At 42.7% G+C, this 15,301-nt stretch overlaps 1 protein-coding gene across 1 annotated transcript; it reads right to left on the reverse strand.

The window, feature by feature from the left end:
* Positions 1-5,966: 5,966 nt before the first annotated feature.
* TLR3 (toll like receptor 3) lies at positions 5,967-15,075 on the reverse strand (the record flags this gene model as incomplete). The annotated part of the gene is given in 6 exon segments (XM_082483109.1): positions 5,967-6,195; positions 6,843-8,662; positions 11,151-11,342; positions 12,759-13,207; positions 14,689-14,761; positions 14,764-15,075. Coding segments are annotated over 6 exon segments (3,075 nt in total).
* Between the last annotated feature and the right edge of the window lie 226 nt (positions 15,076-15,301).

The following is a 15,301-nucleotide window of genomic DNA, read 5'->3' on the forward strand; positions in this document are numbered from 1 at the left end:
AGCGGGAGCCCCTTCCCGCCGCCGCCGGCCCGGCCGGGGCTGCTCCGCCGCCTCCCGCCCGGTTGCCAGGCGAAACAAACCCTCCGAGGGCCGCGCCGCCCTGGGCGGGGAGCGAAGGACCGGCGAGCCGCCATCAAGCCTGCGCGCCCGGGAGGCCCGTGGAAGCGCAGGGTCTGTGGCGTTTTGCCTTTAATTAAAACCTCACCTGATGTTATAGGGCAGAAACCAACTCCACCTGCCAGGGGAGGGGGGCCCTGCTTCACACCCCCCCGTGGGCCCCGCGACCGTTTGTGCACAGAGAAGGTTTGGCAGAAACGGGGAGTGAGATCGACTCAATCCAGTACACCTTTTTACACCATGGGATCATGGAATGGTTCGGGTTGGAAGGGGCCTTTAAAGGCCATCTGGTCCAGCCCCACCTGCCATGAACAGGGGCACCTTCCACTAGATCAGGTTGCTCAGAGCCCCGTCCAACCCGACCTTGAATATTTCCAGGGATGGGGCACCCAGCACCTCTGTGGGCAACCTGGGCCAGTGTCTCACCGCCCTCAGAGTAAAAAAAAATCTTATCACAGAATCACAGAATATCAGGTTGGAAAGGACATCAAGGATCATCTGGTCCAACCTTTCTTGGCAAAAGCCTGGTCTAGATGGTGGCCCAGCACCCTGTCCAGCTGAATCTTAGAAGTCTCCAATGCTGGGGAACCCACCACTTCCCTGGGGAGAATATTCCAAGGGCTGATTGTTATCACTGTGAAAAATTTTCCTCTTGCGTCCAGTCGGAATCTCCCCAGGAGTAACTTCCACCCACCACCCTTCCTCTTTTCCATGTGACTCCTTGTAAAAAAGGGATTCTCCGTCTTCCTGGTAGCCACCCCTGAAATACTGCAACATGATGATGAGGTCTCCCATCTAAGCCTTCTTTTGTCAAGGCTGAACAAACCCAGTTCTCTCAGCCTTTCCTCATATGGCAGGCATCCCAGTCCTTTGATGATCTTGGTGGCCCTTCTCTGGACCCTCTCCAGCCTGTCCACATCTGTCCTTCATAGCAGGGACCAAAGCTGAACACAGGATTCCAGATGTGGCCTGACCAGTGCCAAGGAGAGCGAGGTAATGACTTATCCATGCTGGTGATGCCCTTGTTGGTACAGCCCCGCATCCTGTTGGCTTTCTTTGCCGCTGCAGCACACTGTTCACTCATATTGCACTTGCTGTTCACCACAACTGTTTCCAAACTGTGTTTGGAAAAGGTTTAACAGAAATGAGGAGCGAGATCCACCCAGTCCAGTACACCTTTTTACACCATGTCAGGCAACTGCATAAGGGACCTACAAGGAGCATCAGCCCACATGCAAAGATGCAACAATCGCAGGCAGCTGGACAGCAGTAGACAGTTTGGGGATCAAAGACGTTTCTGTCTTTTGCTACAAATACCAGGCAGCTGGAGGCACACAATTGGGGGCTGGAGCAAATACTGCACTGGCTTTGCAACATAAGATTGGCTGTCTGGATGAAGAGAAGAGTGGTCATAGAATGGTTGGGGTTGGAAGGGACCTTAAATATCATCTAGTTCCACCCCCCCTGCCGTGGGCAGGGACACCTCCCACCAGACCAGGTTGCTTAAAGCCCCATCCAGCCTGGCCTTGAACACCTCCAGGGGTGGAGCAGCCACAGCTTCTCTGGGCAACCTGGGACAGTGTCTCACCATCCTCAGAGTAAAGAATTTCTTCCTCATATCTATTCTAAATCTCTCCTCTTCCAGTTTGAAGCCATTACCCCTTGTCCTATCACTACATGGCCTAAAACACAACAATGCCCTTGTAAAAAGTTCCTCTCCAGCTTTCTTGTAGGCCCCCTTCAGATACTGGAAAGCTGCCCTAAGGTCTCCCTGGAGCCTTCTCTTCTTCAGGCTGAACAACCCCAACTCTCTCAGCCTGTCCTCACAGCAGAGGTGCTCCAGCCATCTGATCATCTTTGTGGCCCTCATCTGGCCCCACTCCAACAGGTCCATGTCCTTCTTATGTTGGAAGCTCCAGAGCTGGACACAATATTCCAGCTGGGGTCTCACCAGAGTGGAGTAGAGGGGCAGAATCCCCTCCCTCGCCCTGCTGGCCATGCTGCTGGGGATGCAGCCCGGGATGCAGTTGGCTTTCTGGGCTGTGATCACACATTGCCGGCTCATGTTAAGCTTCTCATCTGCCAACACCCCCAAGTCCTTCTCCTCAGGGGTGCTTTCGATCCATTCTTCACCCAGCCTGTATTTGTGTCATGTGCAGGACTTTGCACTTGGCCTTGTTGAATTTCATGAGGTTCACACAGGCCCACTTCTCAAGCCTGTCCAGGTCCCTCTGGATGGCATCCCTTCCCTCCAGCATGTGGACCACTCCACACAGCTTGGTGTCATCTGCAAACTCGCTGAGGGTGCACTCCATACCATTGTCCATGTTGCAAACAAAGATGTTAAGCAGTGTCAGTCCCAGTACTGACTCCTGGTAGAGGGGTCTAGTCTAGGACTGAGGTTTGACATTGGGATATTCTTGGCCTTTTTTCTTACAAACTGAAATAAGTATGTTCTGACCGAACCTTACAAAACAGGCCCACATAAACCTAACAGCAGCACGATCTGTGTTTATCCCCCACGATGCCCAAAATTCTTGACCGAGCCACAGTGAAAGCAGCATAATTGAGCACGTTTGTGTCTAGTGTATTTATCTCAGGTGCAGCTCCGAAGCAACCCTGCATGAAGACCTGCAAGAGAACCTATGATGAACATCGCTGTCTGTAACTTGTTCATTACTCCCTGTCATTTGAGGACCACAGAAACAGTCAGGTTCAGCCCCAAATCTACAGACTGGAGCATTCTGCCTTGTTCAGGTCCTTTAGATATTCTGCTTTCAATACAGGTGATTCCTCTTGTATCCTAGGTAATATCTTTGACGCTACAAGTTTGGAACTATTTTTCACTTATTTGGTATCCAACTCCTCAGTAAATCAGCATAAATCAGATGCTGCCCACTGCAAAGAAACTACCCAGCTTAGATACAGGCTGTTAATCCTGAAAACACTTACAACTCTTTGCCACCATAAGCCCATTTATTCACTCTCAATGGTATTGTCAAACAAATGTACAGGAGCAGAGCAGAAGTAGGTAACTTCCAGACAAGCAGGGAAAATTTAAATGAAAATTTTATGTCAAATATAATTGACGATTACCGTTGGCCCTGTGCTTATTGATTTTGTGCTCTTTTTTTTTCTTAACATTAGTCTAATTCTCGTTGTGAGCCTTTATAATGTTTTCTTCTGTTGTAAATTACTTTAATCTGAATTCGTTTAGAATGCATCATTATGTTTTTATCATCTAAAATGATTTTCACTCATCAGCAAGTACTTTTCGTTTGTATTCTTAGCTATTTTACAAAACTAAGCATCCATAACACACTTTCTTAAGGTTCTGAGACCAATTTGGGGGGCATTTGTAGCAACAAGAAAAATCTTTAAAGAATTTAGACACACTGCCGTTTGTCGGGGTTTAAGGGCCAGAAAAGATCATCTAGTCTGACCTCTTGTACCACATTTCACCTCGGCATTTCTCCACGCATTCTCTGCATCTTTATGTCATTTTTAATATCCATGTGAACTGCTAACATTTTCTAAACAATTTATATTGCTGAGAAATTCTGCTACTATGTGTCACTACAGATTTAGGAAATGTAGGAACCCTTTCACATGTTAGTCTTTAAATAAGAGAAAGAACGATTGACATGGTGCATAGCTGGCAGCCCATCCTTACCGACTTGCCTCCTCAACTTTCATGGCCTAAGCATGAAAAGAGAATTTGTCGCTTGGCCTGAAAAGGTCAGAAAGATGAGATGAAAGCATCACAATGGGGATAATCCTATTACTGTAATTAGGGAATCATCATCTATCACTTCAGCTGTAAACAAAGCCTTTTTGTTTTCACTCAGGACTTCCCGAGTAAGTGAAGACAGTCTACACCCTCTTCACTCACTCATCGGTGCGTGCAAAATCTATGCCATTAATTATTTTTCTCATTTATGTTTTTTTTATCATCATGGGACATACAAACCTATTAAAACCCAAAGTTTTTCATCTATGGATATAACAAACCATGAGAAAAGCTGCTTAAAATGTTAAGTATTGAACTATCTGAAAGTTGTTTTCTAAAGCAGTAAAACAACATTCTTGGAGTAACGGTGGTATTGAAATTGATGAGGGAAATGCTAGGGCAAAAAAAGCAACTTAAAAATATTCCTGAAGGATCACACACCTACTAAAAACTGACTAAAAAACTGACTAAAAAAGTTTTATAAGGTCCCTGGAGCAGCAATTAAACATTAACAAAAACATACAAATGACTGTCTAGTGTCTTATTTATGATAAATTGTGCTCAAACACTCCATAAAATTGCAACCAGTCTCAAACAGAAGCATCCTTTCAGAGCACACTTTGCTGGTTCTCAGCTCTCTCCAGATCAAGCTACTAACCCCCATGTTTGAAACTCAATGTTCTGGCAATTGCCAACTACACCACATTTCTGTAAACTATGTTAAGGAAAAAACAAACTAGATTAATATATAAGAAATAAATCTACAGAATTCTATCTGATTTCTTTACAATTTTTTTTTTAGCTATCAAAGGCAAAACTATATACAGTCATAAAGAAAAAGGAAACAATCAATTTGAAATAAATCTACTTTTGAAGGTTCTCTCCCACTCTACCTGTACCTGTAGTCACACTAATATTTCTGATACGGTTTAAAAATATTTCTTGGGGGGGTGTTATTTTTTCTTGTTGTTTCACCAGTAGCAAAGTTTTCAGTAATGAAATCACAGTCGCACCAACTCCACCCCAAAACTGTCTTCTGGTTACGGTACAGAAATATCTATGTCTTTACTCATTTTATACCGGTGCACCAGCTATGCCTTGGCCATGTTTCATATTGATTTCACATTCTATTTGAAGGCCCATATATAGTATGTGCATTCAAAGAATTAAGGTGATATCTCTCAGTATAAATGTCATAGAATCATAGAATGGTTGGAGTTGGAAGGGACCTTAAAGATCATCTAGTTCCACCCCCCCTGCCGTGGGCAGGGACACCTTCCACTAGACCAGGTTGCTCAAAGCCCCATCCAACCTTCCCTTGATGCAATAAATAATATGCAATAAAATGACCCCATGATTCAAATCTGTACTTTCAAGATGTCCTTCTGCCATCTCTCTGAATTTCAGTAGAGAAGAGCAAAACAATTTTTTTTTTTTTTTATTCACACCACATTGATTAAATCAGTTGACTCATTAGTTTGAAAATCTGTTTTTAACAGTGACCAGTACTAGCCCCACCCAGAAGTCATAAGCAATCCTTCACTGCATGTTCTGAGCAGGCTGCCCGCAGGGTCAAGTTTCTTTCTGTGGCTTTCTCTTAAAACAAAGGGTTTAAATCTCACTTTGAAACTCTGCTATGTTTCTTGGTTTTGACTACAGAAATAATTTGCTATGTTACTTGCTGTGCTTCCCATGGAAAGCTTTCCAATTTTAATTTCACTGAATCTCCCCAGAATTTGCTATTTTATCATTATTGCATTCTCTTTTGCATATCCCCTTAAAGTAGAGAGTCTGTGTCTCTTCTGCAATACATCAGCTGGACTGTTTTCTGAGAACAGCAGTCATTCTCACTGCTTTTCAGAATTTTTACCACATTTTTGATACGCAGGCTGAAATGACTATCAATCATGATCCATTTTAACGTGTCACTTTAGTACAGGTGAATTAAAATACCAGCAAAACCATGAATATAGACAAGTAAATTTAAATTATAGTGACTCTTACATATCCTTCCAGCATGACAAACTTTCTTCAGGTCTCTCTGAAGGCTCGTTAGTTTTCCAGGGATAGAAAATATGCAATAAAATCACCCCGTAATTTAAATTTGTACTTTAAAATTTCATTGCGCTTTACTATTAGATTTGAGTGCCATCTCTAATTGCTGATGAAATGCCGCGATGCGTTCTTTCTGGGCTGGCCAGTTCAAGATGCAGCGAGATCTGAACATTCCTCTTCTCAGGTGAAGTGCGTGGTACAACTTGTAATCTTGGATATCATGAAGAAAGATCAATATGATGGAGTCCCGACTTTGTTCAATAGCTTGCTGAAGAGCATGATATACCTTAAATCTGAAACAAAAATAAGACAAAAATACATGTTTTCTTTCATGTGGAGGGAAAAAAATGACCAACAGTTCTTTTAATAGCTCACATAATAGCCCATCGCAAACTCAAGGGGTCTTAATGTCTATTCTATGATATAGTATTGTCATTACTTATGTTAAATTAGTTACCTTCTAACCAAAGAAAAATATCATCCTCTAAAAATATAAGCTAAGTCTACTGTCTCGATCTAGCCTTGGTCCTTTCTTTTCGAGATCTCGACATAAGAAAGGTGAAAAGATTAATTTAAAGACAAAGAAAAATCATCTTCAGATGCTAGTGTTCTCACCCATTATTGCTCTTTTTCAAACATGTAATTTTAAGGAAAGCAATCTGCACAGGTGGCAGCTCGACTTTTTGAAAATAAAAATAAAAACATTGACTGCAAGATTCAAATTTCCAGTGGCGGGGGGGATGGAGCAATTAACTTTATTAACTTAGGAATTATTTTGAAGTTACAATATATTAAGTAAATATATTAAAGGAGAATTTGCATGTTACTTTGAATCAAATGGTATTTTTTATTAAATTACATAGCAAAAAAAGATTAACTTGTTACAAAAAATGTTAAGAATTTCCCCCCCCTTACATATAAAATTTTATACCCTACTCACTTTTTGCACCAGGGATCCTGTAAAAGGTGTTCAGTCACAACAAAAATAATCTTCCTGCTCATTTTTATACTGTTAACTATAGCTTCAAATTCAGATATACCCGCTTCAAAGTCCCGCTCTTCTAAACAAAATTTAATTTTGTCATTTTTTTCCAGAGACGTGAAATTCTTAGACACCCAATCCTTGTCCCGTCTTGCATGAATAACATAAGCATCATAATCAAACTCTTCCTGTTGTCTGTCAAGTTCTTTAAAACCAAGTATTCGATTTACTGAAATATTCCAGTAGAAAGCTATTCTCCACCCTTCAAAATGGATGAGAAGAACACTAAAAATTACTAGCATCACAATAGTGGTAGTGATCATAAACAGAAGTTTGAACGGAGCACTGTCTTTGCACGTGGAGCTATCAAAATGCAACACCAGACTGCCGTGATATTTAGGTGGGGTGTTGCAAATGTACTGGGACCTCAATCCCGGTATATAGGCTTGGGTCACACTAAGCCAATCAGCAAACCAAGCAATGCTTTCACAGGTGCAGTCAAAAGGATTGGAATCCATCGTTAGGATTCTCAAGCTCTTGAAAGCCGGGCCAAACACTTTTTCTTCCACTGAGGTTATCAGATTTTTCTGAAGGTTCAATGAATTCAGAGAGGCTTGGTCATCAAACAGAGTTTCTGGAAGCAAATTCAAATTATTCGATCCTAAATCCAAGTTTTTTAACTGAAGCAGACCCTTGAAAACCTGAACTGGAATCTCATCGAGCCCATTTGATTTTAAATTAAGAATACGCAAGTTGGGAAGATCTTTTAAAAAAAGAACAGGGCCACCTGGATTTGCGTGTTTCCAAAGTCGGGCTAAATTATTGTGCTGCAAATCCAGAATGTCAAGTTTGTGAAGTCCATCAAACAAGTCTTCTTTTATGTTTGCTATGTTGTTATTGCTGATGTCCAGGACAGTCAGGTTTTGTAGAGGATGAAACGGCGAAGGAGAAAGTGCCAGATTACTGCAACCTACCTTCCTCAGCATCAGTTTTCTAAGGCTTGGGACAAAAATGAATGATTCGCTTCGCAAAGTCAAGTTTTTATTATAGGAAAGATAAATATCTTGTACACTATTGAGACCTTGAAACTCACGACCTGTGAGCTCTTGACTAATTTCATTGAGACCAAGATCGAGAATCTTCAGGTGTCCCAAGGAGGAAAATGCCCCACTTTCTATTGTGGAGATTCTTGTTTTTGTGAGGTTGAGAACCTGCAAACTGGAATTAGCAAGCGATGAAAATGTTTTACTAGTTATTCTTTGTAAGTTTATGTTGCAGTTACTGAGACTCAGGTATTTGAGGTTGTTCAGACCTGTGAACGTATTAGCAGTAATTCCGGCAAAATTGTTATTATCCATTATAAGGTACTCCAGGTGGTACAACCAATGAAAGGAAAAATCTTCAATTTTCCTGGTAAGTGAATTTATCAGATTGAGATGTTTGAGGCTGGATAATCCATAAAATAAACGTGAAGATACATGAATGTTATTATGCTTCAGGTTTAAGTATTGTAAACTTGAAAGCCACTGAAATGCTTCATCTTCTATCACAGACAGAGAATTTTGGGAAAGGTTTAAAACGGTAAGATTTGTTCCCTGCAGTCCCTGGAAGGTTGAGCTGCCAATGTATGAAAGCTTCACGCGGCTCAGGGAGAGGTTCTGAATCGCTGTGTTTGATAATTCTGTACAAAGTTTCTCTGTGCGATTTTCACCAAGGTCAACATTGTTGAGTATGAGGCCAAACAGATTTCCAATTGCATGTAAACATCCTGTGTGAAACTGAAAGGCAAAAAAAAAAAAGTTTTTATCTAAACAGGGGGATTATGTAAGAAAGTTGACAAATAAAGCCAAAATTTGCAAAGGTTTTCAAATGAGATTTTCAAGCAGAATATAACTCCTACACTCAGATTTTTCCACAGACAAGTTCAGACAAACACTTCTTCGAGTTTACACTGGTGATAATAGTTCTAAAATTTGTAACAGGACTAGCAGAGTTCTGAATAGTACTCTTCTAAAGGAAGACAGAAAGCTGCTTAGTAAGATGCAAGTTAATTACAGTTTTGTATCCAACTAGTAAAACTCTTGCACGAGAAGTATGGTAGAAATTCAGATAATCTCTTTCTTCGGCTTTCTTTTATTGGTATCTGCTAAGGATACCGATATGCCAGTGCAATACCAGATATACTGTAAAAAAGTTATTTGGGACTTCATACAGCCAAGAAGAAACCCAGTTTCTCTGTGTGAGCACCCACGAAATGTGATGCTACACATTTGGGTCTACAACATAAATCACAAGCCTCCATCGTAGTGCTCGCCCTTCATCTTAATTCAGATATTAGATGAATTATTAAACATTCCATTTGTCAGAATGATTCAAATGCATAAAGCTGCTTTTCAGACAGCAGTACCATTAAAACAGAGCAGGTTAAACCAGCATAATGTAGCACTGCCCAAGAAGGGAGCAGTCCCATCTACTTATCCACATGCCAGTACGGCTTTACAGGCAGTGACGTGGTGAACCAGATAGGGAACCAGCCCCACAACAAGTTAACCAAGCCAAAATATCTGTAGAGTTTCCCCGGTGACGCAGTGCATGGCCTCACGAAAGCTTGTACCAGAAAGAGGGAGGGATGAAGCGGCCAAGGGAAAGAGGATGGCGGGATTGCCTGTCAGAAGTGGCACAAGCTTATGCCACTTTAAAACATTCTTGTAATATACCTGCCCTCTACAGATCCATCAACTGGGAAAAAACACCCAAGCAAATACAATCCCAAGCACAAATACAATCCCAAGCACAAATACAATCCCAAGCACAAATACAGGCTCGGCAGGGAATGGCTGGAGAGCAGCCCTGAGGAGAAGGACCTGGGGGTGCTGATTGACGAGAAGCTCAACATGAGCCAGCAATGTGCGATTGCAGCCCAGAAGGCCAACCATATCCTGGGCTGCATCAGAAGTGTGGCCAGCAGGTCAAAGGAGGTGATTCTGCCCCTCTACTCCACTCTGGTGATACCCCACTGGTGGTATGATGGAGTACTGCATTCAGCTCTGGAGTCCCCAACAGAAGAAGGACACGGACCTGCTGGAGCATTTCCTGAGGAGAGCCACAAGGATGATCCGAGGGCTGAAGCACCTCTCCTCTGAGGAGAGGCTGAAAGAGTTGGGGCTGTTCAGCCTGGAGAAGAGAAGGCTCTGGGGAGATCTTATTGCGACCTTCCAGTACCTAAAGGGGGCCTACAGGAGAGCTGGGGAAGAACTTTTTACTCGGGCATGTAGCAACAGGATGAGAGGGAATGGCTTCAAACTGGAAGAGGGCAGGTTCAGATTGAACATTAGGAAGAAGTTTTTCACTCTGAGTGTGGTGCGGTACTGGCACAGGTTGCCCAGAGAGGTTGTTGAGGCCCCATCCCTGGAGGTGTTCAAGGCCAGGCTGGACGTGGCCTTGGGCAACCTGGTCTGGTGGGAGGTGTCCCTGCCTATGGCAGGGGGTTGGAACTCAGTGATCTTCAAGGTCCCTTCCAACCTCAACCATTCTATGATTTTATGATTCTACAATGCAAATTTAGTATTCATATGCTGATGACCTTTATTCAGTATTCAGTATTCACACTAGATAATCTTTAATGTCCCTTCCAACCTAAACCACTCTATGATTCTGTGCCATGGGTCAACCAGTTTCGATCTGTAGCACCTGCCATCACTCTTTGAAGAATCATATCGTAACACTGAGAAGTGGGTCAGGGAGAACAGTGAGTAGGTGGCAGAGAAAACACCCACTTGGTTTTTTAAGAGCGAGTATACGTTTCTGCAATTATTATTTCTCTGGGGTACCCCGTAGGCACAAATGAATGTTCTCTTTGATTAACTGGGAAGCGAGACCTAGATTGTATAACCAGCCTTGCATAATATCGCGCTTTTTTCCCCACTTAGAAAGTATGACAGCTGTTCACCTTCAGCACGTACAAAAAAAAAAAAAATCCTGTGTAGAAAATACCTGGTAAGGGTTCACAGAGCTACTTGATGTTGCTCTTGCTTGAGACCTCCAATCTAACTGGAACAAGCTCATTTCATTGCTGATTTCAGTGGAGAAAAATAATGTGCATCCCTACTGGAGGTCAGGAGTAATGCTGTATACAATAGAATGGTTTTATCTTTGACCTCAGCGGATCAAAAATGTAATGTGAATTCCATACAATCCTAAAGGATAAATCAGGATAGTTGCATTTTATACTTACACCTGTTGAATTTCTGTTGAAATGCTTCCTACCTCTTTCAGTGGATTTGATGACAAATCAAGACTGTTCAATGAGGTGTTGCTAAGAGAAATGAAGTCTTCCTTTTTTAACTCGGTGATTTGATTGCTATCCAACATGAGCTCACGAAGGTTCTTCAACTGTTGCTGCAATCCTAAATTTGCTGACTTCAAAAAATTATGAGACAGGTCCAAAATATTCAAGTTCTGGGGAGAAGATGCAAACAGAAAAGTATAAAATCCTTTTTATTTTATATAATATGAAACCATTTTGAAATGTTGCATTAGAGTCTAATTGATTAGAAATTAGTTGCAATACTACAATAAAAATAAATTTGTATTAGAGAAATGGCAGCTCTCAAGCTCCTGCAGGAAGAAGTCTTCTGTATCTTCCGCATCTGTAACTTTCATTGTGTTCAGGGTCTTGACCTGCTAAAAAATCTACTGCAAACCAAAGAGTTACTTTATCTAAAATTCCTTAACTCACTGAAAACCCGCCTGCTCCAGATAAAGTCACAAAAGCAAAAGCCTACAGGTGTCTGCAGTTACAACTAACTGCATTATTAAGCCTTGCGTTCCACAACCTTTGCTGTGGTCCATCCCCGTGAATGGAAGTGAGGAAGGGAAGAGGAGCGCAAAGATCAGCGCTGTATGCCTTGTAGTACTCCAGCGCATGGCCTGGTGCTCAGATTCTTCCTACATCTGCAAAGGAAGAGGTGTTACCCTAAAGGTGACTCCATAGGACGTGCCTTGAGGTGGCCCAAGCCTGGCCTCCATCAGGATCAGGGCAGCAGCAAAGCGAGGAAGGTCAGAACTTCAGTTCTGCTCCCAGCACTGGAGCTGGCTGCACTCGTTTGTACTGAGCTGAGTCAGCAGCCCTACGACACAAACAAGCACATTTTGTGCACCTGAACTGGAATACTGAGTTTAGCAGAAAAGTTCAGACTTGTTCAAAACAACACGCGCACTCATTAGAACATTGTACAATAATTGGTACCCACAGACTGTCTCTATTTTCTTTTGTCCTTAGGCCCTTCCTTTTGCATGAGTCCCTGCTTGGTACGAAAACAATGGAATAGTCTTTTCCTGCCTCCTGTGCTGGTCCCCCAACCTCATAGATGCTACAGAGGAGACTATTTAACCACATATAAACTACCAGGAAAAACAAAGGTAGAGTAAAAACCTTCTTACTCTTTCTCAGTCCCCAAAGCCCTGGGAGATGCTACACTCAGCGTAAGCACTGTCCGTCATGGTCTGAGTGATTACACCTTGACCTTGAGAATTGGGGCTAGCTACTATTTTTAGACCCCAGGCAACTCAGATTCCACACCATCCCCTTCACCCTATACGTCACCTGCTGCTGCTATTCTCTCAGCACAAATCCTGTATGGAGAGGTGCCTTGATGGGACGCAACAGGGAAAAGGGGATGGAGAACATTGACTCGTAAGGATGGCTGAGACTCCGGTGCGCGAGGCCTTTTCTTTAGAAAAACTATAAAGGAAGATTATATGCTGGGTATTTTCAGATGCAAATAGGCAGCTGTTCTGTACACACACTGGGAAATACAGTAAATTCCCCATTTATACTTTATTTACATGAAAAGGTGCATTTCTAAAGCTTACCTCCAGGGTTTTGAAAGGATCATTTTTTATATCTATTCTGTTGTATCCTAAATTGAGCTCGGTCAGGTTGGTGCAGGAAGCAAAGACTCTGTCAGGGAGCTTATACAACTCGTTATGTTCTAACTTCAGAATCCGCAACAGGGGCACACTTTGGCACAACTCTGGTTGCAGTTTAGAGATGCTGTTGTAGCCTGCGTTCAAGTAGACCAGCTGGCTGTACTTGGTCAGATTTGCAGGACCTAGCTGTCTTAGCTGGTTATGAGAAATGTCCAAACCCGTTATGTTGGTTGGGAGATCAGACGGGATTTGAGTCAGTTTTAGGTGACTGCAGTCGGCCATTTCATTCCGGATCTGACATTGCTCTCCAACTGATGCGCACAGCAAGCAGACAGACACCAGTCTGGCAGACAAGCTGCTCCACCAAAGAACAGCATTTCCCATTGTTTTATCTGCAAAAGCAAAACGAACGCAGGACAGATTACAATCATTTTGACACAACCGATATCTTAAACTGAAGGCTGAGCAAGCCAGGCTCAAAAAACATGCAGTGTTATACTGAGCAAAGAGTTAGTATTTTTCACCCATAAAGCAGACATTCTTTTCTGCAGAAAAGGTATGTCTAATAATCTCTCTAAATTCATATCTTTCTTTAAAAACAATAGTATTGCCTTACGTAAAAATAATAACGTTCAAAAAGCTACCAACACTTCATCTATTCTCGATGCCAATTTCCAATCATTTTCCCTTTTCTGATTAATTTTGCATTGCTTTAATATGCATAAAATACAGTAAATACTGCAAATTATACACAGGTCCCTCAATGTTAATCACTATGCTCTGAGCTTAAATACCCTTAAAATATTTATAGTTATACGCAGTTAGAATGACTAATATACCACTTATTTATTTTACAGTTCTTGCCAGTTTTTGTTTTACAAGACAGCCACATAAAATTCTAACCACTTTTCCATCTCATAGAGAAAGGAAGAGCAGGCTATAGAAAGGTGTACGAGAAAGTAAAAGCAGACAAAATAAATCAGTACCAAACTAATCAGAGAAAGTAACGGAGAAGAGACAAGGTGTAGAGAAAACACTGACCACAGATTCAATACATTTATGCAAATACTTCCAGGAAAACTTACACATTTAAGAATTTATATGCCCCACCCCATATCTTTTGAGCATTGTCGTGGTTTAACCCCAGCCGGCAGATAGGACCACGCAGCCGCTCGCTCACTCCCCCGCATTGGGATGGGGGACAGAATCGGAAGAGTAAAAGTGAGGAAAAACTCATGGGTTGAGATAAAGACACTTTAATAGTTAAAGCAAAAGCCGCACACGAGCAAAGCAAAACAAGGAATTCAGTCCCTGCTTCCCATGGGCAGGCGGGTGTTCAGCCTCCCCCAGGAAAGCAGGGCTCCATCACGCATAACGGTGACTTGGGAAGACAAACGCCATCACTCCGAATGTCACACCCTTCCTTCTTCTTGCCCCAGCTTTATACGCTGAGCATGACATCACATGGCATGGAATATCCCTTTGGTCAGTTGGGGTCGGCTGTCCCGGCTGTGTCCCCTCCCAACCCCCTGTGCCCCCCCGCCCATCGCTGGTGAGGTGGAGTGAGGAGCAGAAAAGGCCTTGAGAGCTCAGCAACAACCAAACCCACCAGTGCACTATCGCGCTATTCCCATCCCAAATCCAAACCACAGCACCACACCAGCTGCTCGCAAGAAAGTGAACTCCATCCCAGCTGAAACCATGCCAGCACTTCCATTAGGACACCAGCCTCTGTCCACTGGTGCTCTGGTCTTCAATGCCTCTGTCTGTTTGGGCATTACATTTCTGACGAATCTCAGACTTTTTCATATTTTATGCAGTTCCGGGTTAGCATGCAGAAGACCTAAATTCTAGTCCATAACAAAAGTTTTACCCCTTCTCAGGGTTTGTTTTAGGGAGATCAGATAGCTGCCAGGCTCCTTAGAAGTTGTTGCCAGCTCATCTTTGAGTCTGAAAGGCGCAAGAAATGTACCACACAAACACAAACCGAGTTCTTTGGCTGATTTCCAGCGAGGCCTGAAGGGCTGCATTTTTCAGCTTTTTTCATCGCAGAAAGTCTGGAGTCAGCTTTAGGTGTTTTATGCTTTGGTTGGGGATCCAGTGAAGAATGCACACACCCATTATCAGACTTAAGGGACGGTGTTACATAATAATATTTCATGGACAAGAGAATGAATGACAGTTTGAATGTTGTGAGCAAGAACTTTGTAAAAACGGAGAATTTAAGCAGGGGAGGCTCCAGCATGTCCCAGACGGACATTCCCACTTCACCTATAGTGCCTTTTCTGATGGGTTTTTTGTTTGGTTGGTTTTTTTTTTTCAAAACACAAAAATAAGCTCCTGCCACCTGGGGACACCCCATCCGGCCACAAGCACCAAAGCACACTCATTAAGCAAACAGCAGTGGCACCGACCTTCCTAACTTGCAAGTTAAGGCAAATCCAAGATTAAGGAAATCGCCCAAACTCCTGAGCGCTACTTTGGCT

The sequence above is a fragment of the Vanellus vanellus genome (assembly GCF_965231255.1).
Source record: "Vanellus vanellus genome assembly, chromosome: 4".
Lineage (NCBI taxonomy): Eukaryota > Metazoa > Chordata > Aves > Charadriiformes > Charadriidae > Vanellus > Vanellus vanellus.